Raw genomic sequence first — 26,921 nt, 5'->3', positions numbered from 1 at the left:
ACTTGATCCTGGCATAGTCCTGGGGGACAGGAAGATTGCAAATGTCAATCCACTCTTTGAGAAGGGAGGAAGGCAAAGTAAAGCAAATTATAGTCCAGTAGGCCTAACCTCAGTGGCTGGGAAAGCGTGGAGTCATAATAACAGTTGAGGTTTTGGGGTACTAGGAGACTAATGATATAATAAGACAAAGTCAGCATAGGTTCTGTAGAAGGAAATCTTACCTGACAAGTCTGTTACAGATCTTCGAGGAAGTCATAAGCAGGATGGACAAACGAGAGGCATTGGATATCATTTATTTGGATTTTCAGAAAGCATCTGATAAGGTGTCACACATGAAACTGCTTAACAGGATAAAAGTCAGAAGTAATACTGGCATGGATAGAGGAATGGCTGACAGCCAAGAGGCAGTGAGTGGGAATAAAAGGGGCCTTTTCTGGTTGGCCAGCAGTGACTTGTGGTCTTCAGGGGTCAGTATTCGGTCCACTACTTCTCACATGGTTTGTCAGTGATCTGGATAATGGAACTGATGGGGTTGTGTGGCTCAGACTGTGGGAAGAGATTCACCACATCATCTCACCTAGTGACTCACCAGTCAGTTCACACTGCAGTGAGGGATTTCACCTGTTCAGTCTGTGGGAAGAGATTCACTCAGTCATCTAACCTACAGAGACACCATCATGTTCACACTGGGGAGTAGCTGTTCACCTGCCCAGACTGTGGGAATAGATTCACTCGATCTTTCAACCTACAGAGTCACCAGCGAGTTCACACTGGGGAGAGGCTGTTCACCTACTCAGACTGTGGACAGGGATTCACCAAATCATCTCACCTAGTGACTCACCATTCAGTTCACACAGCAGAGAGGGATTTCACCCGCTCAGATTGTGAGAAGGGATTCACTCAGTCATCTGATCTGCTGGCATACAAGTGAGTTCCACTGGGGAGAGGCCTTCGACCTGTGAATGTGGGAAGGCATTCACACGATCATCTCATCTATTAAAACACCAGCGAGTTCACACCAGTTAGAGGCTGATCGTCTGGTCAGACTTTGGGAAGAGATTCTCTCAACCGTCTCCACCAAGGCTGCATCATTGTGTTCCACTGGGGAGAGGCCATTCACCTGCTGTGAATATGGGAAGGGATTCACTCAGTAATTTAACCTTGTAACACACGACTGGGTTCACATTGGGGAGAAAGTTTCAATAAGCTGTAGGCTGGATATTTGTCCATCCCCGTTGCTGAATGCAATTTCGAGAGTGACTGGGGGAGTCTAGTACAAGAGGGCATGACTTAAGGTTTGCAGGGCGCCCATTCAGAACAGAGATGCGGAGAATTTTTTTTAGTCAGAGGGTGGTGAATCTGTGGCATTTGTTGCCATGGGTGGCAGTGGAGGCCAAGTCATTGGGTGTGTTTAAGGCAGTGATTGATAGGTATCTGAGTAGTCAGGGCATCAAAGGTTATGGTGAGAAGGCGGGGGAATGGGACTAAAGGGCAGATTGGATCAGCTGATGATGAAATGGTGGAGCAGACTCGATGGGCCAAATGGCCGATTCTGCCCCTGTGTCTTATGGTCTTATGTGATTTTTTTTCTCATTTGTGTTATTCCTCTTCCTCTTTCTGTCCAAAGTCGTGTTAATCTCAGTGGGTTTGAGTGTAAATATTCTTTTCTAAACTTGTTATTTCAGTTCTTACTTATCTTTGTAAATTTTACTGATTGAAGTGGGACTAAGATATTTTCAGTTAAAAAAGTCAATGTCGGTATTGATGGAAGTGTTTATTGCCTTTGTTGTAATTGTTAACTATTGAGCTCTGTTCGGCAGTTTTTTAAAGCCTTGAAATAAAATTTGTCGACGATTTTCCCAATATTGCACTACTTTCTGTTGTTTTTGCTTGTTGACTTTTCAGATACGTGGTTATCACGAGTCCCGGTGAAGGGTCATGGCCGGAAATGTTGATTCCCATCCATAGATGCTGCCTGACCTGCTGAGCTTCTCCAGCACTTTGTGTGAATTTCTCTTGATTTCTTGCATCTGCAGGTCTTCCTGTTTCCCAGATATTTATATGTTTAGTGAAATAACAAGCCGACCGTGGGGTTGTGTGACTCTGTTGGTGAAATATTAAATAAAATCATTAAATAAGAGGTGGCATAGGGTTGGGCGGTGTAGAATCTGTGGGTAGTATTAAGAAATAGCAAATGTACAAAAAGACCCTGATGGGAATTGTATAGTGACCCCAAAACAGTAGTAAGTATGTGGTCCACAAATTTCAATGAGAGATAGAAAATGAGTGCCAAAAGGGCAATGTTACAATAGTCATGGGGGATTGTCATGCAGATGATTAGGAAAATCAGGATGGTGTTGGTCTCAAGAGGAGGAATTCCTAGAATGTCTACAAGATGCTTTTTTAGAGCAGCTCGTGGCTGAGCCCACTTGGGGATCAGCTATTCTGGATTGGGTGTTGTAATGAACCGGAATTAATTAGGTCACTTGAGTTCAAGGAACCCCCTTCGGGACAAGTGATCTTAATCTGATCAAATTCACCCCGACATTAGAGAAGGAGAAACTAAAGTCAGATGTGGAATAAAGAGAATTAGAGAGGAATGAGAGAAAAAATTGTCAAAATTGATTTGAAAAGAACACGGGCAGGAATGAAAACAGAGCAACAATGGCTGGAATTTCTGGAAGCAATTCGGAACTCACAGAGAGGAAGTGGTATTCTAAAGGTAAGGTGACAAAACCGTGGCTGATAAGAGAAACCAAAGACAACATATAAAACAAAGAGAGGGCACAGAACAAAAATTACTGGGAAGTTAGAGGATTGGGAAGCTTTTAAAAATGATCAGAGTGCAACTAAAATCATTAAAAAGGAAAAAATAGAATACTTAGGTGAGCTAGCCAGAAATATTAAAGAGATATCATTTTTTCTTCAGGTACGTACAGTGTAAAAGAGAGGCAGAATTGGATATCAAACCACTGGGGAATGATGCTGGAGAGGTAGTAATGGGGTGGGGGTACAAGGTGATGGCTGATGTACTGAATCAGTATCGTACTCTTTGGAAGACGCTGGCAGGAGTATCGAAGTCCCAGATGTCAGTGGTCAGAATGTGTAAAGTTACGTTACTCGGGGGAAAGTAGAAGGAAAGGCGATGAGCTGTGATTTTTTTACTGGAAGGAGAAATCGATATTCATGCCTTCAGGTTGGAGCTATGCAGTTGGAATATGATGTGTTTCATTTCAACCCTGAGGCTGTCACGTTGAACAACTCCAGCCATTGCTATTCTGCCATCATCCCTGCTAGTGTCCCCTTCCAATCAACTTCGGTAAGCTCTTCTCCCTTGCCTCCGTAGTTCCCCTCACCCCACTAATAATGATGCATCTTGTTGTACCTTTCCCTTCTCAAAGTGCAGGGTGAATTGCAACAAGTTATGATCACAGCGTCAACATGTTTCCTTTACCATAATCTCCCTAATCAAATTTGGTTCTTTTGACAACACCCAATACAGAATCAACATTTCTCAAGAGGGCACAATTACAAGCTATTCTAAAAGCATCTCATTAGTATTTTCCAAATTCCCTCTCTTGTGATCAAGCACCAACCTAATTTTCATAATCTACCTCCAGCCATCCCACTCATGGACTATTTGTCTCACTCCCATCGGGGGTAGATATGCAGCGTCCTCACCAGGACTACCAGCCTCTGGGACAGCTACTTTTCCCAAGCAGTAAAGCTGATAAATATCTCTACCCTCTAACCCACACTTCCACAACACCAAACACCTCTACTTTAACATTTCCTGTCTGTCATCTTATATGCAGGCATCCTATGCCGAGCGTCACTTTATGAACATACAATCAATCCGTGCACTGTATATAAGCAGTGGATATATGTTGCTACTATTGTGTTTCTGTATTGCCTTGGAACTGGAGTAATAATTATTTCAACCTCATTTACACGTGTCTGCTGGAAATGGAATTAAACAACCCTGAATCTTGAAGAAACATTTCAGCAGCTGCAGCGTCACATTTCTGTCTCTCAGCGTTTTTGCGGCAGAGCGCCATCGGGTGACAATGGAGTCCACCGATCTGGGGGTCCTGTTATTATGGCAAATCACCACTAAGGGGCAGTGTTGTCCATAAGAGGGAGCGGTTTACAGCGGTAGAGTTGTGTAGTGGACTGGAAGCCAACTGCAAGTGGATGAAGTGCCAGACCTGCCCCTAACCACTCTCCTCACCACTAGTCAGGGTCCCAAACAGTCCTTCCATTTGAGGCAACTTTTCAACATCGTGCCTGTTGGGATCATCTACTGTTTCCAGTTTTCCAGGTGTGACCTCCTCGACATTAGTGAGACCCGATGTAGTCTCTGCATTCTGCACTCTGTCCCGATGAGATTCTGCAGATGTTGGAGATGCAAAGTAACAGACACAAAATGTTGGAGGAAGTCAGGAGGTCAGGTAGCTTCTATAGAGGGGGATAAAGCAAAACAGAGATTTCCTGCCGGGACCCTTCATCAGGACTGGAAGTGGGGAGGAGCCGGAATAAGATGGTGCGGGGAGTGGAAAGAGTCCAAGCTGGTAGATGATAGGTGAAGCCAGATAAGAGTGAAGGTGAGTGGGTGGGGGAGGTGGGAGATGAAGTGAGACGCTGTGAGGTGGTAGGTGGAAAATGCAAAGGGCTGAAAAGGAGGAATCTGATAGGAGAGGAGAGCGGACAATGGGGAAGTAAAGGGGAACCAGACGGAGAAAATCCGCAGCGGAGGAGAGAGAAGTGAGGAGACAGAATGGAGGAGACTGGCGTGTGGGTTGATGAAATGAAAACATGGAGATAGAAGTTAAAGATATCGATGTTCATGCCATCCGGATGTAATATGAGGTGTTGCTCCTCCAACCAGAGAGTGCACTCATCGTGTTAGTTAAACAATGAACCGGAAGGGAGAGTGGATTAATAATTTTCCCCTGGGATCTCTATTAAATCAATCCTCTCTCACCTTAAACCAGTCCTCTCTGGTTGTTGATTCCACAAAAATGGGGTAAAAGAAAAAAATAAACTTAGAAAACCTACAGCATAATACAGGCCCTTCGGCCCACAAAGTTGTGCTGAGCATGCCCCTAAATTAGAATTTACGAGGGTCACCCATAGCCCTCTATTTTTCTAAGCTCCGTGTACCTATCCAGTAGTCTCTTAAAAGACCCTATCGTAGCCGCCTCCACCACCATTGCCGGCAGCCCATTCCAAGCACTCACCACTCTGAGTATAAAACTTACCCCTGACATCTCCTCTGTACCTGCTCCCAAGCACATTAAACCAGTGCCCTCTGTGGCAGCCATTTTAGCCCTGAGGAAAAGCCGCTGACTATCTACACGATCAATGCCTCTCATCATCTTGTACACCTCTATCAGGTTACCTCTCATCCTCAGTCGCTCCAAGGAGAAAAGGCCGAATTCTCTCAACTGCGCACATTCTCCGTTTTTGTACACTTATAGTTTGGAACACCTGCATAATGTCGGCCTCATTAGTAAGTCTTCGGAATCTGTTGAATTTATAACACTGCTAGTGTACTGTAGAGAGTCATCTCAGGCCTGCTAAACCCTACCACTGATTCTGTTCCAAGACTGTCCTTTTAAATCCTCCCCTGTTGTTCCCCTCTCGTTCTCCCTGTGGAATGGGTTTCAGTCACCACTTTCTGGGTGAAGAGGTTCCCCTTGAATTCCCTGCAGACTGAAGAAGACGAGCTGACTGCAGTTCTGTCCAACATGTTCTTCGCCCCTCTCATCTCTGGACTGAGGAAGAATTACTTTGGTAGTTAACTTCCTTATTCACGACTCATTTCCACATTATGGGTCATTTTCCCTGCTTCTAAAAGTTGTTGAAAACACCCGTCCTTTAAAGACTGAAAGCGGAATGGGGAACCACCTGTCAGATGTTCAACGAAGCAGGGTCAGAAACCCAAGGGGGGTCTACACAGGGCAGAGTTTGGGGCTCTGGGCAATGGTCGGGTGAGGAAGAGAAGGGAATCAGTAGTGGGACGTGGCAACGAATGACAGAGTCGCAACATTTGGAAGCTGATTGACAGAGAAAATCTTTCGGTTGTCTGACTGATGACACAAACAATGCCTGTGGTGCGGTACTCCACTGGTCGAGGAACACAGGTGTGCTGGGAATGGTTTAATCTGTTGGGGGAGTTGTTCCTGTTTGTTTATCCTATAATATTATATCCGGATGGTTATTATGGATTGTCCTATCTGAAATAATGTATTGATTATCATATAATTTGTAAGATTTTGACACTAAAACTGTATCGGGCTTGAATTTATGGTACCTCTATGAAGTGATGGAGGGCATTCATGAGTTTGTATTTTAAAGCAAGATTTTGGTGAATGATATTTGCCATTTGTTTGTACCTTTGTAAGTAATGTGATTGAGTTACTGCTGCAGGATCCTGGAATGTGTTGGATTGTGTCTGGTTTCTCTGGCATTTTCTGCACTTACTGCCTTGTTTGTTTATATTTCATGTATTTTTGATGTTTTCCCCCTTTTGTAAAACATCTTGTCCTGTATTTCTGCAGGGAACCCCTTTTTGAGAGTCTCCAACTCTCAGTCAGGTGCCCAAGGCTTCCTTGTCACCATCTAGTCTGCTCAGATCGTTGGGATGTCTCCCATGGAGGATCGTACTCATTCCACTGGTTAATGTTTTCTTCCAGAGTGATGATTTATTGTTCTGAGTTGGCCTCTCATTTAAGTTTTCTGGTCTGTATTTCTTATCACGATTGCATATACACACATGGAGTGCTGAATCCTGTTCATTTTTGATGAAAATATATACTTAAAAGTTTTATCTGTTTTTTCTTGTTTTTTTAATTGAAGTTCATCATCAAACATTTCCAGAAGATGTATCTCAGATATTGTAGATATATATCATATAATCATATATGCCACAAATCTCCGCATAGAATTTATCTGAGGTATACACTTATAGAAAAGAGTGAAAGAAAAAACAAGCAAAAGGAAAAAAAAAACTTTGTACAAGTCGGGAGTGATCTTTTTTTTTACAACATATTCATTGATTTGTGAGAATAAAATCAGGCCTATGAGGCATTATGTAGTTAAACCATTTTTCCCAGTATGAATCAATTTGTTCCAGATTATGATTATCTTCTCCATTTTGTAAATGTCCATTGTAATTTCCATCCATGCATTTAAAGTTGGGCTCTCCTGTGATAACCATTTCCTAGTAACAGTCTTTTTACCAGCCGCCAACAATATATTCATTAAATATTTATCTTTTTTTCAACCATTCTTGATGTATATATCCAAAATATATGGACTTACTCCCCAAGGGTATTTCACATTTAAAGATGCCAGGTCGGGCATTGTGTATCCCCCTCCAATAGTCTTTGATAACAGGGCAGTCACAAAAAATATAATAATGATTTGCATTTCGATTTCCAGTTTCTCCAGCAAACAGCGAGGTTACTATCATAATGGGATTTCTAAAAGGGTGTAATAAAATATCTTATCAAGTTTTTCAGTCCGAACTCCCTCCATTTCTGAGAACTGGTACACTTCCATTGATACCTCCATTGTCCATTCTTCCTCAGATATAATTTCTCTCCTTGCTTCTCCCATTTTGTTTTAATGTATGAAGTCAAATGTATTTTAAGATTTGACAAACCCTTATTCATGCTTGAAATAATTCTACTACCGTTATCTGAATTATATGCTTTTCTAAATAGCTCTAACATGCATATACTTGCCTTGATTACAATTTTAAGCATCCTATTAACATACTGACGCATCTATATATACTGATAAAAATCTTGTTTTTCTAAATGTTTCTCTTTCAGCATTTCAAAGCTGAACAGTGTTCCTTCTTTCATTATGTTGCAAAGAACTGTTATTCCTTTAGCTGTCCAGTCCTTAAATCTAGCATCCAATTTATTTGGTGTAAAATCCGAGTCATATGCACACCATTTAAGAATTGCAGTATCTCGCTCGAGATTATATTCTTTTATAGTAGTTTTCCATATTTTAAGAGTCAATTTCACCCATGGATTATCAATAGTATTTATGTACCTTTGCAAGTTATTATCAGCCAAAACTGCTTGCATGGGGATGGGAAGTACTCGCTCCTCAATGTTTTTCCATTGAGCGTCATATGATGGGTTGCTCCAGCATATCACAGCTCTCAACTGTGCTGCAAAATAATAACCTCTAAGAGAAGTTAGGCCGCATCCACCCTTTTCCTTTGCTAATTGCAAAGTTTTGAGACGAACTCTAGGCCTTTTACCTTGCCAAATATACCTTGATAACATCTTGTTCCATTCATTGAATTGATTTTGATTAATATCTATTGGTAGGGTCTGAAAGAGATATAACAGTCTGGGCAGTATATTCATTATAATAGACTCAATCCTTGAACTGAAACTAAAAGAAAGGAATCAGGTTCCATCTTGCTAGATATTCCTTAATGTTTTTTTTTATATAAAGGCTGATAATTACATTCTGATAATGTTGCCTAATCTTTTGGCATAATGATGCCCAAATATTTGAAAGACTCTGTTTGCCATGCCCAGGGATATCTACTTTCAATTTCTCTTGGTGGGCTATAGTAATATGAAAGTAATTGGGTTTTATCTGTGTTGATCTTGTATCCTGATAATTGACCATATTGTTCAAAGGATTGCATCAATCAGGTAGAGTATGTTGGTTGCCCTAGATAGATCAAAATGTCATCCACATAACAAGCCAATTTATGCTCTGTCCCTTTACTAGTAATTCCCCATTTTGTCTGATGTATTGAGCAAATGGTTCCAGATATAATGCGAAGAGTAGTGCTGACCATGCACAACCCTGTCTTGTGCCCCTTTCCAGGGTAAGACTATTTGATAAATATCCATTGATTTTAATCCTAGCGGTAGGGTTGTCATATAGTGCCTGTATAGTTTTAATAATTGTTATGGAAACCAAATCTATGTAAAACTCTGTAAAGAAAATTCCAATTAACCGAATCAAATGCCTTTTCAGCGTACACGCTTATCACTATTGCTTTGATTTTATTTTTTTGTATATATGATCCATAATGTGAAGTATCCTTCGTATATTGTGCAAACACGAGGAAATCTGCAGATGCTGGAAATTCAAACAACACACACACAATGCTGGTGGAACACAGCAGGCCAGGCGGCATCTATAGGGAGAAGCACTGTCAACGTCTCAGGCCGAGACCCTTCGTCAGAACTAACAGAAAGGAAAGATACTAAGAGATTTGAAAGTAGGAGGGGGAGGGGGAAATGCGAAATGATAGGAGAGGACCGGAGGGGGCGGAGTGAAGCTGAAAGCTGGAAAGGTGATTGGCAAAAGTGATACAGAGCTGGAGAAGGGAAAGGATCATGGGACAGAGGCTTAGGGAGGAAGAAAGGGGGAGGGGAGCACCAGAGGGAAATGGAGAACAGGCAGAGTGATGGGCAACTAAATATGTCAGGGATGGGGTAAGAAGGGGAGGAGGCGCATTAACGGAAGTTAGAGAAGTCAATGTTCGTGCCTTTCTTTCTCCCTTATCACTATTGCTTTGATTTTATATGAATTTGTATACAAGTTCCCTCTCTTCAGCAAGAGTCATTCCTTTGCCGCCCGGCTGGCAGTTTCCGCAGCCGCAATCCCCGCATTTTGACTCGCATGCTACGCCGATACTATCCCACTTCCGATTTCCATGCTCGATTTCCACAGCGGTTTTCTAGAACACGGAAGATGTCATCTGCAGTTTTATAAGTACTGAGGCAAAGGTCTCTTCTGACTTTGTCGTCAAGACTGTCCAGCAGTTGAACCTTTTTCACCTCTCTTGAACCGGTCGGCTCTCCCTGCCTCTAGAGTGTTTCCCAGTCCTTTCTCCACCTGTGAAAATCACGTCTGCTGCCAGGAAACTTGGGAAGGGCCGTCGGTTTCAGTCTGATGGCTGGCGTGGGAAAATTGGAGGAAAAGCCCAATGCTGTCGGTGTTAGTCTTTCAGCATCCTCCTTTCTCCTTGCCTGTATGAAGTGGGCCTTCTTGGAAACCAACTTAGGGACGTTGAGTTCGAGCCCCTTTAGGCGACTCTGAAGGTGCTTCCGATCCCCTGGCGGGATCCATCGTTCCCACCTCCTTTGCTGTCTTTACCAGTCCTTGCAGGTGGTTAAGCATGAAGACATACGCCTCCTGGTGGCCATCGGGTTGTACAGCAGCGACGTCTTCACATTCATCCTCTGCTGCTTGTAGTACTGTGAGCAACTCAACATTTCCAAAGTTGGTCCAAAGAGTCTCCTGGATCAGCCTTCTGATTTCCTTTAGTTTCAACTCTCACTCATTTGCCGTCTTTGCCAGGTCAGCTTTTTGCTGTTCAGTTGACACAGCTACTTTCTCTGTGTTCAGCTCCGCCTCCCGTTCTGCAGTGAGTCCGGCCTCCGCATCATCATTGGCTTCCATGACTCTCTCGGCTTCCATTGTGAGTTTATTGAAACTCACTCTGAGCTCCTCTTCAGTCTTCATAGGTCTTCATAGGTCTCAGCATGTCTTCATAGGTCCTGGTAATACTGTTGGCCAGACGAGAAAACAATCTTTTTGCTGTCATTCTCTCTAGCTTGAGTTGCTCAACCGATTTCCCAATAGCTTGATCAAACATGTTTGATTCCCTCTGCAGGCTGTTCACAGGTGAGAGTACAACTTTTTTGGTGATGCTTTGATGTTGTTTTATCTGAACTTGATTCCCTTCCTTTTTCAGGACTCCAGGTTAACCGGATTCCACTCAATGACCAAACAACTTTCCTTCTTTTTCCTTTTTTTATTTTTATTTTTGCAAGTGTGGCAGCTCATAGTTCTTATTTATTAGTCAGTAGTCATAAATAATCAGTCATGTCAGTTATTAGTCTAGTCAAGATTAGTCATAAGGCAGTAGCATTAGCATTCACCTTTGCATTAAGATTAGGTGAAAAACTGGCTGCCTGTCGGACTTCGGAGATGATTTCGGACCTGCACTTCCGTTTCTCTACTGGACCGTTATGGTTCCAAACTGGGTGAACGTTTGCGAGCTCTTCTTAAGCCTCGCGCCATTTTCAAGAAGTGCCTGTGTGCGATGATCCCGATGGCGGAGTTAACCCAAACGCAGTGACAGCAGTGCTCCTTTCCCTGAAACAGTCTCAACAATTATTTAAAGTTCGGCATCTTACCGTGGGTTGTGACGCTGCTCCTGGCTGGCGATGTGACGCTGCTCTCGGACTGCTACTGTGACGCTGCGGGTTCTGCCCAAATGTTCTGGGCAGAAACCACCCTCAGGCAGCAGGTTCCGTCCTCTCTACCAGTGAATTCTTGCTCTTTCTTAATACCTTCCTGAAACTCCAGTTTGACTTGACAATGATGCACACTTGGTGGAGGTGGCCGAGAGAATCTCTTCCCAAAGTCTGAGCAGGTGATCAGCCTCTACCCAGTGTGAACTCGCTGGTGTCTCAGTAGATTAGATGACAGCGTGAATCCCTTCCCACAGTCTGAGCAGGTGAACGGCCGCTCCCCAGTGTGAACTGACTGGTGTGCCAATAGTTTGGACGACTGTGTGAATCCCTTCCCACAGACTGAGCAGGTGAATGGCCTCTCCCCAGTGTGAACTCGCTGGTGGTTTTGTAGATCAGATGATTGAGTGAATCCTTTCCCACATTCTGAGCAGGTGAATGGCTTCTCCCCAGTGTGAACTCGCTGGTGTCTCTGTAAGGTGGATGAATGACTGAATCCTTTCCCACATTCTGAGCAGGTGAATGGCCTCTCCCCAGTGTGAACTCGTTGGTGACTGTGTAGGGTGGATGAATGACTGAATCCCTTCCCACAGTCTGAGCAGATGAACGGCCTCTCCCCAGTGTGAACTCGCTGGTGTTTTTGTAGATCAGATGACTGACTGAATCCCTTCCCACATTCTGAGCAGGTGAACGGCCACACCCCAGTGTGAACTCGCTGGTGTGCCTTCAGTGTGGATGAGCAAGTGAATCCCTTCCCACAGTCTGAGCAGGTGAATGGCCTCTCCCCAGTGTGAACACGCTGATGTACCTTCAGTTTAGATGAGCAAGTGAATCCCTTCCCACATTCTGAGCAGGCGAACAGCCGCTGCCCGGTGTGAACTCGCTGGTGAGCCATTAGGCCAGATGACTGAGAGAATCCATCCCCACCAATTCAGCAGATGACCAGTGTGAACTGACTGGTGTGTCCACAGGTGGGAAAACCGACTGAACCCCTTCCCACACACAGAATAGATGAATGACCTTGCCCAACGTGAACCTTCAGTTGAGATTACCGAGTGAATCCATTCTCACAGTCTGAGCAGGTGAACGGCCTCTCCCCTGTGTAAAATGACGGACATGTCAGTTGGTCAGATGACCGAGTGAATCCCTCCCCACAGTCTGAGCAGGAAGGATGGCTGGTTGAATCTCTTGCTCCTTAAATATCTAGACAGAGACAGCACAACTGGTGTGTTGTGTTTGAATTCCCATAGACAAATTCCTTGTCGATTTTAACCTGTAAAAAGATTTAAAAATCCATCAGTGGGTGAAGGACAACATTTGAGATGAGATCACTTGAGTTGCCAAGGTGTGATCTGACATCACACTGTTACAGTAAGGTCCAACACATTGGAGAGCGAATTCTCCTTCAAACTGGGCACAGTGCTGGTATCTGGAACGACCCTCAAACCCTCTGATGTTCTGTAAGAATGGGGCACTTATGCCATCTCCAATCTGTGACTTGGCTCTGTTTGACTCTGTCCATTTGAATTATTCCCTCTTCCCACTGAGCTGAAAGGGTGCCTGGCCCCACAGTAACAGAAACCCTCTCACACAAATAGCCTTTGTTGACGTGTAGCTGGGGTTTTCCTTTATGTAATGTTCATTTAAAGTGCCACAGTTTCAATGCCATGTCAATATCTCCTGACCTGGCTGGTGGCGTAGTGGCATCAGTGCCAGACTTCGGGACGAAAGGTCCTGAGTTCGAATCCAGCTGGCTCCCCTGCACGCTTTCCTTCCGTGCTGGGTTATGAGCTGGTGATCTCTTTGGAAACTCACCCGGCAGAAGTTTCCCCTCATGTTCCCCTTAACATTTCACCTTTCACCCTTAACCCATGGCCTCTGGTTGTAGTCGCACCCCATCTCAGTGGTAAAAGCCAGCTTGCATTTACACTATCTATAAACCTCTAAATAGTCATATAACTCCATCAAATCTCCCCTCAATCTTCTACATTCCAAGGAATGAAGTCCTGGCCTGTTCAATCTCTCCTTATAACCCAAGTCGTCCAGACCTGGCAACATCCTTGTGAATTTTCTCTGAACTCTTTCAAAGTCTTTACATCTTTCCTGTAGGTTGCTGACCAAAACTGCACTCAATACTCCAAATTAGGCCTCACCAATGTCTTGTACAAAGTCAACATAACATACCATTCAGTACTTTGGTTTATGAAGGACTATGTGACAAAATCTTTCTTTCCGTCCCTATCAAACTGTGACACCACTTTCAGTGAAATATAGACCTGTATTCCCAGATCCCTTTCCTCGACAACACTCCTCCATGTCCGACCAGTCACTGTGTAAGACCCACCCTGGTAGGTCTCACCAACATGCAACACCTCGCACTTGTCTGCATTGAATTCTGTTTTCCATTTCTCAAGCCATATTTCCACCTGGTCCAGTTCGCACTGCAAGCCATGATAGTCTTCTCGCAGTCCGCTGAATCCCCAGTCTCGGTTTCATCCACAAATTTGCTGATACCTAACCATCTTATCATCCAGATTACTGATATAGATGAGAAACAACAACAGATCCAGCACTGATCCCTGTGGCAACCACTAGTCACAGGCCTCCAGTCAGAGAGGCAACCATCTGCTATCACACTCTGGCTTCTCCCAAAGACAGTGTCTCATCCAATTTACTATCTCGTCTTGAATGCTGAATGACTTAACCTTCTTGACCAACCTCCCGTATGAGACTTTGTCAAGTGCCTTGCTAACGTCCATGTAGACAACATCCACTGCCTTGCCTTCATCCACTTCCCTGATAACTTCCTCAAGAGACTGGTTAGACATGACCTACCATGCACAAAGCCATGCTGTCTATCCTTAATCAGTCCACATCGATCCAAATACTTATATATCCGGCTCCTGCACATATGTTTTAATAACTTTCCTACTACTGATGTCAAGCTCACTAACGTAACATTTTCTCGTTTCTCCTTAGAGCCCCTCTCGAACAGTGGAACAACATCGGCTGTCCTCCAATCCTCCAGTACCTCACCTGTCACTAAGGATTATTTCAATATCTCAGCTTGGACCCCGACAATTTCTGCACTTGTCTTCTGCAGGGTCCGAGTGAACAACTTGTCAGGCCCTGGGGATTGATCCACGCTAATTTGCCTGAAGACAGCAAACCCCTCCACCTCTGTAATCTGTCCAGGGACTCTGAAGTTGATGTTGCTTTGCCTCACCTCTATCGACTCTGTGTCCATCTCCTGAGAAAATACGGATGCAAAACAACTATTTAAAACCTCCGCCATCTATTTGTCTCCCGTATAGATTACCATTCTGATCGTCCAGAGTGGGCATGTTTCTGTTCTGACCTTCTCCATGTTTCTGTGACAGAGAAGCTGGCCACACCTGACTGGAAGGGGAATCTGGTAGGAGTGACGACAGAGCAGCAATGGCTGGAGTTTCTGGGAGCAACTTCGGAGCTGAGTGATAGACACATCCCAAAGAAGTGGAAGAAATGGAAAGGTAGGAGGACACAACCATGGCTGAAATGAGAAGCCAAAGTCAACATAAAAGCCAAAGAGAGGACAAATAATAGAGCAAAAACTATTGGGAAGCTTTTAGAAACCAACAGAAGACAACTAAAGAAAGTCAAATGAGCTCAGGGTGTGGATATATGATATTGTAGTCATTAATGTGTCTTGGTAGCACCCAACAGCCTGAGGAATTTAGAGGAACAAAATATCTGGGGCCTCGATATCTCTTGAAAACAAAGGTTCCCTGCACCAGTTACCTTTCAACTTTTATTTTGGCAGGCACATACAAACTTTACACCCTCAAAATTTCACTTCTGAAGAACCCCCACTCACCAAGTACTCCTTTGCCAGAAAACAGCCTGTCCCAATCCACCCTTGTCAAATCCTTGCAAATACCATAAAAATTGATCTTTCTCCAATTTAGAATCTCGAGAGGTTCAGATCTCTGTTTTTCGGTACTTACTTGGAATCTCATGGCATTATGATCACTATACACAAAGTGTTCCCATACACTAATTTCTGTCACCAGCCCTGGATCGTTTCCCAACAGCTTATTGCACACTTCTACGCCGGATGTTTTACGTACAGATTAAGGCTCATTTGAGAAACTCTACCCCATCTAGTCCTTTTACAGTATGGGAGTCCCAGTCAATATATGGAAAGTTAATATCACTGACTATATCAACTATTGCTTCTTGGTGTAGTCTGTGAACTCTCTACAAATTTGTTCCTCTAGATCCCTCAGACTGTTGAGTGCAACCAATTCCCAGTAATGCCTACAATATCATAATTCCATGCCCTGGGCTCATCTGGCTTTGCTACGATGCTTCTTGCATTGTGATTTCCACAGCTCAACACATCTATTGCACCATGCTCAAGCATTTGATTACTGACTCTGTCTGAGGTCTGAACAACATCTGTCTGGTGTCAAGAAAACAACCTTTCCTTCAATGTCAGAAAAACCTCTGACGCTGAATTTTGTGGTGAGGACGCAGGAAAGGTTTTCTTCTGATGACTCTTCCATGAAGGTCAAGTTTGTGCAGGTGTTGCTGCACAGTAGAACAGTGCACCACCACTCCAGAGGCTGCTAAATCTTCCTGAAGGTCTTTTTACAGTCAAACAGGGGTTTTGATTTGCCTTTCCAGCGATCCTACGAGTAGTTCTCTCAGAAAGTTTTCTTGGTCTTCCAGACATCAACTTGACCTCCACCATTCCTGTTAACTGCTATTTCTTAATTACATTACGAACTGAGGAAACGGCTACATGAAAACACTTTGCTATCTTCTTATAGCCTTCTCCTGCTATGTGGGCATCATTTATTTTAACTTTCAGAGTGCTAGGCAGCTGCTTAGAGGAGCCCATGGCTGCTGATTGTTGGGACAAGGTTTGAAGAGACAGGGTATTTATAAAGCTTTGCGATTTGCATAACCTGGCCTGTCCTAACGACGACTGTGAACAAGCTATTGACCTAACAAGCTAATTCAGGTCTGAGACCTTGGTAAAATTTAACTGAGAGCTCAAATCTCTTGGGGTGCCCAAACTTTTCCATGGTGCTCCTTTCCTTTTTCTCACTCTAAAATTGTATAAAACATAATAGTACACTAATATTGCTTAAATTTGGAAAATAATATTTCATCTTTATGAATTTTGGAGACCAGTTCACCTTCTACTCACTTATTCACAGTAACAGGAAGTTTGACCAGTGGTGCCCAGCCATTCGCATACCGCTCTATGGGATGAGGTGCAGAGCACGGGGTGTGACGGGAGAGGGGGGGAGGAGGAGGAGGAGGAGGAGGAGGAGGAGGAGGAGGAGGAGGAGGAGGAGGAGGAGGAGGAGGAGGAGGAGGAGGAGGAGGAGGAGGAGGAGGAGGAGGAGAACTGAGAGAGGGCAAAGAGGGAGAATGCATGGGATGAGTGTTAGATTTAGAGGGTGAGAAAGAGGGGAAGACAGTGTGGGATACAGGAGCCAGCAGGCGACCAGAACAGAAAACAATACTTCAGGTGGGATCTGACCAGGGTCCTAAATAGCCTCAACATTACCTCTCGGCTCTTAAACTCAATCCCATGATTAATAAAGGCCAATGCACCGTATGCTTTCTTAACCACAGAGTCAACCTGCGCAGCTGCTTTGAGTGTCCTGTGGACTCGGACCCCAAGATCCCTCTGATCCTCATATATAAAGACCATTACTGAAGATCTACAACCTACAAGGATCCTTGTTATAAATTCCACTTTGCATTTAAATATTGTTGATGTATGTATGGGATGAGGTGCAAAGTGAGGGGTGTGACAGGAGGGAGGGAGAGAGAGGAGAGCGAGAGAGAGATTGAGAGAGGGAGAGGGGGTTGAGAGACTAAGAGAGAGAGAGAAGAGGGTGAACGCGTGGGGTGAGTGGTGCATTTAGAGGGTGACAAAGAGGGCAAGACAGTGTGGGATACGGGAGCCAGCAGGGAGAGTGTTTGGGGGGGAGGGGGGATGTAGGGAGACAGATAGAGAGGAAGAGGGCTGGAAATGGAGGAGGTTACAGAGTGGTGGAGGTGAGTGAGTGAGAGAGAGTTAGAGGGAGCCGAGAGAGTGTGCGAGAGGGGGAGATGGAGATGGGAAGGCAGAGGGTGACTGAGAGTGAGATGGCGGGTGATAGGGGTAGGGGCAGGGATTGTGGGATGGGAGGGAGAGAATGGAAGAGTAAGAGAACCAGATAGATAGAGGGGAGAGAGTGTGAGAGAAATGAAGAGAGGTATGAGAGAGTGAGGAGATGAAGAGAGACGAGAGAGGAGTACGATTTGTTACTAGAGGAGTAGAGAGAGTGGTGATAGAGAAGGAGAGCATGAGGAAAGGGGTGAAAGAGTGGGAGGCTGGTCGAGTAGCAGTGTAACTGAGAGGGATAGGGAAGAGAAGAGGGGAGGGAGAGTGGCGGTGAAGAAACAAGAATGATTGAGGGGCGATGATAAGGAAGGGGTGAGGGAAAATTGAGACAGTGAGGGAGAGAGGGAGCAAGAAGGGAGGGCTGGAGTAGAGGAAGAGGAACTGTGAAGAGGGTGTGGTGAGGGAAATGGGGTAAGTAGCTAGGGGTGAGGGAGAAAGACAAGGAGATGGTATGTCTGATTAGAATTATTAGACTAACTATTTATTTAGTCCCCAGTTGCAGGGTCATTAATCATGTATGCTCACAAGTCACCGAACAAATCCACCGTGGGATTACGGTTCCATGCTGGGAATTATGAGTGTGAGGGAGCTTGCTGTTCTCGGTGTCGGATGTGGGAGGTCCCGGAGTCTCCCAGCCTCCCGGATGTTCACATCTGCGCCAGATGCGCCGAGCTGCAGTTCCTAAGGGACTGTGCCAGGGAACTGGAGCTGCAGCTCGATGACCTTCGTCTGGTCAGGGAGAGCGAGGAGTTGATAGAGAGGAGTTACAGGCAGGTGGTCACACCGGGGCCATGAGAGGCAGACAGGTGAGTCACGGTTAGGAGGGGGAAGGGGAAGAGTCAGGTACTAGAGAGTACCCCAGTGGCTGTACCCCTTGACAATAAGTACTCCTGTTTGAGTACTGTTGGGGGGGGAGACAGCCTACCTGGGGGAAACAACAGTGGCCGTGCCTCTGGCACAGAGTCCGGCCCTGTGGCTCAGAAGGGTAGGGAAAGGAAGAGGAAGGCAGTAGCAATAGGGGACTCAATAGTTAGGGAGTCAGATAGGCGATTCTGTGGATGCAGTCAGGAGACCCGGATGGTAGTTTGCCTCCCTGGTGCCAGGGTCCTGGATGTTTCTGATCGCATCCATGATATCCGGAAGTGGGAGGGTGAGGAGCCAGAGGTCGTGGTTCATATAGGTACCAATGACATAGGTAGGAAAAGGGAAGAGGTCCTGAAAGGAGAATATAGGGAGTTAGGAAGGGAGTCGAGAAGAAGGTCCGCAAAGGTAGTAATCTCGGGATTACTGCCTGTGCCACGCGACAGTGACAGTAGTAATGGAATGAGGTGGAGGATAAATGTGTGGCTGAGGGATTGGAGCAGGGGGCAGGGATTCAAGTTTCTGGATCATTGGGACCTCTTTTGGGGCAGGTGTGGTCTGTACAAAAAGGACGGGTTGCTCTTGAAACCGAGGTGGACCAATATCCTGGCGGGGAGATCTGCGAAGGCTACTGGGGATATTTCAAACTGGAATGAATGGGGGGGGGGGGGGAATCAAATTGAAGAGACTAGGAGAGAGGAGGTTAGTTCAGAAATAGAGAAAGCTTGTAGACAGTGTGAGGAAATCTAGGAATAATGGTGCATATTTCCCTGAAGGTGGAATCTCCTGTGGTGGTGAAGAAAGCTTTTGGTATGCTGACCTTTATAAGTCAGAGCATTGAGTATAGGAGTTGGGATGTAACGTTAAAATTGTACAAGGCATCGGTGAGGCCAGATTTGGAGTATTGTATACAGTTCTGGTCACCGAATTATAGGAAAGATGTCAACAGAGTACAGAGAAGATTTACTAGAATGTTACCTGGGTTTCAGCACCTAAGTTACAGAGAAAGGTTGAACAAGTTAGGTCTTTATTCTTTGGAGCGTAGAAGGTTGAGGTGGGGGCTTGATAGAGGTATTTAAAATTATGTGGGGATTGATAAAGTTGATGTGGATAGGCTTTTTCCTTTGAGTGTAGGGGAGATTCAAACAAGAGGACATGAGTTGAGAGTTAAGGGGCAAAAGTTTAGGGGTAACACGAGGGGTAACTTCTTTACTCAGAGAGTGGTAACTGTGTGGAACGAGCTTCCAGTGGAAGTGGTAGAGGCAGGTTCGATTTTGTCATTTTTAAAGAATTGGATAGGTATATGTACAGGAAAGGAATGGAGGGTTATGGGCTGAGTGCGGGTCGGTGGGACTAGGTGAGAGTAAGCGTTCGGCACAGACTAGAAGGGCTGAGATGGCCTGTTTCCGTGCTGTAATTGTTATATGGTTTTACCGCGTACGATTCTGGTCTCCATATCCGACAGCGGGGAGCTTTAACACATACGGGGACCAACTGCAGCTCAACCCCAGCTGATGCGGGTGTTTCTCCTGTTCAGTTGGCAGTGAGAAAGGGGTTAATCTCGGGTTTGTGTAAATCGAGGACCGGTTGCAGTGGGAAAGGGCCGGGACCGAGCCGGACAGCTGGAGGCTCCGGGCTCTCCAGTCTTGCATCCCTGGTTTTAGTTTTGCACTGAGTCGAGATTGCGGGATCAGTTTGCTCTGGTTCCCCAAGCTGGGAGGGTGGACGTGGGTGAAGGGGGCCTGTCTATGTGTCGCTGTGGGGTGAATGGTCAGAAGTGCGTGGGGCCACTGGCGGGACGGAGGGTGGTTGGGGTACTGTGGGTTATCGGAAGTAACATGACCTGGGTGGGTGGGCAAGGGGTAAATTACGTTGTCAACGAGGGTGGATGGGGTCCACTGGATCAGACAGTTCAGCTCGCGTGTCCTTTCAGGAGACCACAATTCTCTCTTCATCTTAATCACTGACTAATCTTCCTGTTAACATTGAGTTTGTTACAGAGCCCCAGAGTCTGGGAATGGCTGGGTGGTAGGAGGTAGAGGGTGATGGTGAGAGGCTGTTTCTTGGACTTGAGTCCCGTGCTTAGTGACGTTCCCTGAGGTTACGCCCATTGCTACTTGTCATCGATGTCAATAATCTGGTTGAGAAAGTATAGGGTATGGGTAGAGATTTTGCAGCAAGTTCAAACAAATACTGTTTTTGAAAGACAGTCAGCATAAACACTCCCCTCTCCTTCCGTCTCCCCACTCAGAACTGACCAAAAGCTACATCAGAGGATGCAAGATCTTGAACTGAGTAACCCCTGTGAGGGAATGGGAGTGGTTTCAAAGGGCTGGGCTGCTGGAAGCACATTACCAGACCTGGAGTGATTGCAACTGGGTCTGACAGAGGCATAACTGGTACTTCTGGGCACATTCAGTCTCACTCCAACTATTTCCTACCTTCCTTTGTGCAGGTATGTAATGTCTAAAGGACCAGTGTTTGAGTAAATGAGACTCACCAAACTTTCTCCTGACTGAATCAATGGAAACCCTGAGTCAGATGGGTTCTCTCCAGTCGGTGCTCTCAGTCCTCGGGCTGGTTCACTTGTTGCTGTTCCCTTGTCTTCAGTCATGGTTTGCCTCCAGTTGGGGTTTTTCTTCAAATAAATCTCTCACCACAGGTCTAACTTTAACCAGAGAGACAATGAAGCACATTAATAATGAAAAGGAGAACTAAACATTTCTGTGTAATGTTACTAAGAACAAAACTCACTGAAATTTAAACACTGAAGGCAGAGTTAATGATCTCAGTGAACAATCTTTTATTGTCCCTCACATCTCACAGAATGATATGGGATAGGAAGGAGCCATCATTCAGTCATGGACACAGGAAGACACAGGAACAGAATTAGGTGATTCGATACATCTGGTCTGCCCACCATTCAACCATGGCTGATTTTTATTCCAACACCATATTCCTGTCTTCCTCCTGCAACCCTGAAGCTACTCACCAATCATGACTATATTAATCTCTGTCATAAATATACCCAAATGGCAGCCTCAATCAACCTCTGTGGCAACAAATTCCACAGATCAGACATCTTTTAGCCAAAACATTTTTCTCATCTCAGTTTTAAGGGGAAGCATCTTTATTCTGAGACTGTGCTGTCAGATCACAGACTCTGTCAAATGGAAACATCCGCTCCATGTCCACTGTATCCAGGCTTTTCAGCATTCGGTAGGTTTACTTAACCATACAACCCTCCACCACACCCACCGTCCCTCTGAACTCCATTGAGCACAGGTCCAGAACCGTCAAATGCTCCTCATACATGACGCCAATCATTCCTGAGATTATTCATGTGAACCTTGTTAGCAACTATTGTACTCAACACATTTCCAGGAATAACAGACAAACTGGTACCAGGATAATTGACAGTGAAACGTTGTGCTTTCTTTACTGTTCTACTATCACATGTGCTGGCGCGTGGCCGAGTGGTTAAGGCGTTGGTCTAGTGATCTGAAGGTTGCTAGTTCGAGCCTTGGCAGAGGCTGCTTGTGTGTCCTTGAGCGATGACACCAGTGCCAAGCTGTATGGGTCCTAATGCCCTTCCCTTGGACAACATCGGTGGTGTGGAGAGGGGAGACTTGCAGAGACTCTAACGGAGGCCTACAAACTATCACAGCCATTTTCATTTCCAGGTTAAAACAGGTCCATTTCATGAAATATAAACCAAGAAATAAAAAGAAACTGGAATTACCAGAAACACTCAGCAGGTAAGGAACAGCTTACAATACAATTCAATTAATAACATTTCATCAGAATGACTTCAAACATTTTCAGTTTTTAGTGCAGATCTCCAGCACAGCTGCCTGATTTCCACTGTGTGATTTCCAAACACAGTTTGAACACCAAACTCACGGGTCTATTTCTACTGTTGTAAACTCACAGCCTCTCCCTGTGAGGATGAAATGGGAACTCATCCTCTCCTCAGACTGGCAGTCATTGCTTCCAAAGGAACTCCAGAAACAAACCTCTGATCCCAGACCAGAAATACTCACTCAACACCTCACAAGCCCAAGCAGCTCGATCCCTGGGTCCACTTTACCTGGATCAAAAACTGTTATATCCCAGGACCCAACCTCACAGAGTCACACAGCTGAACCTGCCACTCACCGACCCTGAGAGTCTGACACATTGTCGCCACATCTCACACTGTGTAGTGCAATCCGGGATTTCACCACAACCAATGTCCAGCTGCTCGAAATTTCTGCTTCATTGCAGAATGAGCATCCAGCCCCATCTGTAGAAGCTCAAACCAAAGTCAAAGCCAAAACACCAACAGTTCCATTTGCCTGGAATGCCGATCACAGGATTAGAGCCCAAGCACCAACTCTCCCAGTACTCTTTGCTGCCAGTAAAATGCTGCAGTGTGTCAGCCCGTCATTGTTCATAAACTAGCACCTCCACACCAATGCACAACAGAACTGGGACCTGATGACCCTCTGGCATTCCAGCTGACAATAACCGATTCTGGAAATAACTCAGCGAGGCCAAAGGTACAAAAGAACACTTCACAATGAAGACAAGGGTTGGAAGAAAGTTTGCTGATATATAACATTGAGGTGGTGGGATACAAGGCGGACTGAGGATGACCCAGATGGTTGATGTATATCACTGAAGTGGGGCTGAGGGATGTGAGGAGACTGGACAGAGGTTGGACAAGATGAGCAGATGGAACCAGGTAGGAGAAGGGATCAAGGACGATCACTGATGGTCCTCCAGCAACACATAGGTACTGAATGAATAGTACATACTATGGTACAAAAGATTCTAAAATGACAGAATTAGCAAAAACAACAAGAACTTTGCCAGATATACTTTGACCCTCACCAAATTTTTATCAACACCCCATAGAAAGTTTCCCATCCGGACACTTCACGCTTTGCACGGTAACTACTCTGACGTGACTGCGAGGAACGGCAGAGACCTTTGGATCCAGATCAGCACATCACAGAAACCATTCTCCCCCCCTAGACTTCCCAGTCCCTCGGTAAAGCACGTTCTCCTTTCTCACCCACCGCAGTCCGGGTGAAGACACAACAACCATAAAGCTCCAGGACAAATGTGAGGAGCCTCAGGAAGCGAGATGAGTTGGAGGATGAGTGACCGCCCATCTGGAGATTGTGAACATGCACAAAGAGATCGTTACATCTGCGGTTAAATGGGAGGGGCAAATAGGATCACATGACTGGTGGGGTCTAACACCCCAGGCATAGACTCCAGCTTCCCAGGACTCTGTGGAAATAAACAAACTTGCCCCTCACATCTCCTCTCTGTCCACTCTATCTATTCCTCTCGTAATCTTATAAACGTCCATCCAGTCTCACCCCAGCCTGCGCCGCTCTGGAGAAAACAACACAAGTTTGTCCAGCCTCTCGTTATAGCTCATGCCCTCTAATCCAGGCAGTGTCCTGGTAAACCTCTTCTGCGCCCTCTGCAAAGCCCCAACATCCTTCCGAGAATGGGGGCGACCAGAACTGTATTAAACACTCCAGATGTGGGCTAACAAGTTTTACAAAGCGGCAACACAACTTCATGAGTTTTGAACTCAGTGCTTCAACTAATAAAGACAACCATGCCATTTGCCTTCTTAACGACCCGATCAATCTGTGCAGTCTCTTTCAGGGAGCGATGAACTTGGAGTCTAAGATCCCTCTGATCATCGACACTGTTCAGGGTTTTGCTTTTAACACTGTGCTGTCTCATACATTCAGGGGTGCAGTGCTACCAGAGCTCACCGGAGCGCCGCTCTGACACCTCTGTAAAAAAGTCAAAATAAACAAGCACGGAATTTAACAACCCCGGATATTAAATAGAGGGAATTTTACAGAAGCGGAGGTGTTGGCTGGTGGGGAAAAATACCACTAATAACATTAGGATATTTGATCGTTTTTGGTGAAATCCTGGAGCTGTGACTGTTTTTTATTTAGGCATTTGTGAAATTCCTTCTCGCTCGATCCGTTGTCCTAGGAAGCTGGGAAATACCTGCACAGAAGTGCGAGCATTTTTCTGCTCTTTCCAATGGGTACCATTGGATTTCAGGACGGAGCTATATTAAGCAAGGAATGAACATCGAAACCTAAGTTTTAAATTCGAAAACAATGAAAGAAAAATTCACTGCTCGCATTAAGAAGAGGGACGCCTCACGTCTTAATAAGCTGGTAAGGAAGGCGGGCTCTGTCGTGGGCAAAGTACTGGAGAGTTTAACATCGGTAGCTGAGCGAAGGGCGCTGAGTAGGCTACGGTCAATTATGGAAAACCCTGAACATCCTCTACATAGCACCATCCAGAGACAGAGAAGCAGTTTCAGCGACAGGTTATTATCGATGCAATGCTCCTCAGACAGGATGAAGAGGTCAATACTCCCCAATGCCATTAGGCTTTACAATTCAACTGCCAGGACTTAAGAACTTTTTTTTAAAGCTATTATTAATGCTTTTTGAGTTAGTGATTTAGATGCATATCATATTATTACTGAGATAAGTATTGTATGTAATTAGTTTTTGCTACAACAAGTGTATGGGACATTGGAAAAAAGGTTGAATTTCCCCATGGGGATGAATAAAGTATCTATCTATCTATCTTCGTCCTGATTTTGATCAAATACACAAGCTAATCATCCAAAATCCTCTTCGACACCTGGATAAATTTAGGTTTGTTTTACAAGCCAAATGGAAAAAAAGACATTTCTAGGCTTTAAGCTAATTTTATGTCATTTCAACTATCATTAATAGCAGATCAACCCCTTGGCCTCGCTCCACCAACTGTAGCTGATGGGAAAGAGGCTCTTTTTCTCTTTGTGTTGATAGGAAAAAGAGTAATTTAGTGAGGCAATGAACGAGACAAAACACATTTCCAAACCTCCCAAATGGTTGCTCTCCTCCCGTTAACATTTATCACTTCCAAAATACCAAATTTTCTATTCGTATAGATGCGATAATAATTTATGTAAAGATTCAAGCTTCTTTAACTTTTTATATATTTAAAGACTAAACAGGATCTGTAAAGGTTTAACCATGTAACACCCAACGTGTGACGATATTGTGAGTATCGACACTCACAGGTACACTTCCCATCCAACCATTTCTCCGAGAGAAACTGTACGAGGCAGAGTTGCCAACTTACCACTTTTGAGACTAATATTCACCAATATTCGTGGCTTTAGCAATAGTTCATCAGAGGTTCTTTTTTCATACATGATTACTTGGTTCCAATTTAGGTCGCTTAAAGTGTAAAATAAATGAATTGCTTTATTTCTGTTATTTTTATACCTCTGAGGAACACTGCTAAGCACTGCGGGCCCTGCCGTCTGCTGTGACTCAGTCATACTAGTGAGGCTACATCTGTGGTGGTCCGTGGATTACTCGCTAATCCTAAAGTAAATTTTTCTCACTAACAACCCTTTGGCTTCTAAGCAAACAAAGTTATTTTACTTGCTTGATAATTATATTCTATGATAATCAGTTAAGTGCAACCATGCAATACTTTGTCATATTATTAAGCATTATATGTTTAATTGTACCAGTTATACACTGAAATGTAGTGATAGGCTGTAATCCTGTTAATGTCTTAACTATCACTATATTTCTGTGGAGCTCTGGAATTCATATATTTCTTTCATCTTGGTTTACTGCTTGACGTTATAGGAAACCCTATATCTGTCACACCCAATTTGTGTACCTGCTCATTACACGAATGGGGCAAGGCAGTTGCCCGGTACATGAAATGAACAGGTACACAAATTGCGTGTCACAAACTTGGGGTGATTGATAAGTTCGTGACCCAAGGTGGAAGGAGTCAATTTTACAAAACCTAGCAATTTTCAATTATGTGAAACACAAATACCACAAAAGTTATTAACTTCAAACTTTCTGCATGATCATTCAAAGAGTTGAACTACACGTGCAGGTACCGAGAGCTGTATAACTTCAGGCCTTCTAACTTAGGCCACGAACTTATCAATCAACCAACCTCCTCCCCCCGTACAGATCCGGCAGCTAAAAAATTGCCACTGCACCCCTGCTCCAGCCGTCCGGTAGAGCTCGGACCCGGCTCTTTCCCAATGCAACCGGCCCACATTTACACAACACCGGGATCATTCCCTACTCACCCCTGCTCGAATCAGAGAACCGCCAAACAGCGGCAGTCCGCACCGCGCATGCGTTCGGCAGGAGTTCCTCCGCAGCACCACCGGTGGCCGGAGGTCTGCTAATCGTTGCCTACGGCCGGAGATCCACACAACGCCACCAGTGCCCGGAGGCCGGAGGGACAAGGGAGAGGTAAATCACAAACACGACAAAGTCTGCAGATCCTGGAAATCCAAAGCAACACAAACAAAATGCTGGCCGAACACAGCAGGCCGGGTAGCAACGGGAATGGACATCGGAATGAAAATGTTTGGACACTGGGAAGTCCCGCTTGGAGCGGATAGTTCAAAGCTTAATTTATTGTCAAAGCAGGTGTCCAGAAACAACTCTGAGTTTTTTTTCTTCTCCAGAGAACCACGAAACAAAGAAAGCATGAAAGTCGTTCACAGAGAAAAATCAAACCTACCCCACCCCCCGGATCAAGAAGTACGGGATCCCAATCTTCAA

The 26,921-nt window shown here is 44.9% G+C and overlaps 1 protein-coding gene across 3 annotated transcripts; it reads right to left on the bottom strand.

Annotated features, from left to right (window-relative positions):
- Window positions 1–1,765: 1,765 nt before the first annotated feature.
- Window positions 1,766–26,540, bottom strand: LOC140724490 (uncharacterized). 3 transcript variants are annotated; one of them, XR_012098143.1, is made up of 3 exons: window positions 26,438–26,540; window positions 20,783–20,950; window positions 1,766–2,103 (listed from the first exon to the last, which is right to left on the bottom strand). XR_012098143.1 is itself a non-coding variant. In XM_073038937.1 (3 exons), the coding sequence occupies exon 3, from the start codon at window positions 12,145–12,147 to the stop codon at window positions 11,446–11,448; it is 702 nt and encodes a 233-aa protein (XP_072895038.1). In that variant the 5' UTR covers window positions 12,148–12,525; window positions 20,783–20,950; window positions 26,438–26,540; the 3' UTR covers window positions 10,814–11,445. The 3 variants fall into 3 exon arrangements, 2 of the variants coding, with proteins under 2 accessions (XP_072895038.1, XP_072895039.1); XM_073038937.1 differs by lacking the exon at window positions 1,766–2,103 and adding an exon at window positions 10,814–12,525; XM_073038938.1 differs by lacking the exon at window positions 1,766–2,103 and adding an exon at window positions 10,814–12,525 and having other exon boundaries at window positions 20,783–20,946; window positions 26,438–26,477.
- Window positions 26,541–26,921: the final 381 nt, after the last annotated feature.

Source organism: Hemitrygon akajei, unplaced genomic scaffold (assembly GCF_048418815.1).
Source record: "Hemitrygon akajei unplaced genomic scaffold, sHemAka1.3 Scf000250, whole genome shotgun sequence".
Taxonomy (NCBI): domain Eukaryota; kingdom Metazoa; phylum Chordata; class Chondrichthyes; order Myliobatiformes; family Dasyatidae; genus Hemitrygon; species Hemitrygon akajei.
The sequence above is the reverse complement of the archived record's forward strand: the minus strand, read 5'-3'. Positions and strand labels throughout refer to the sequence as shown.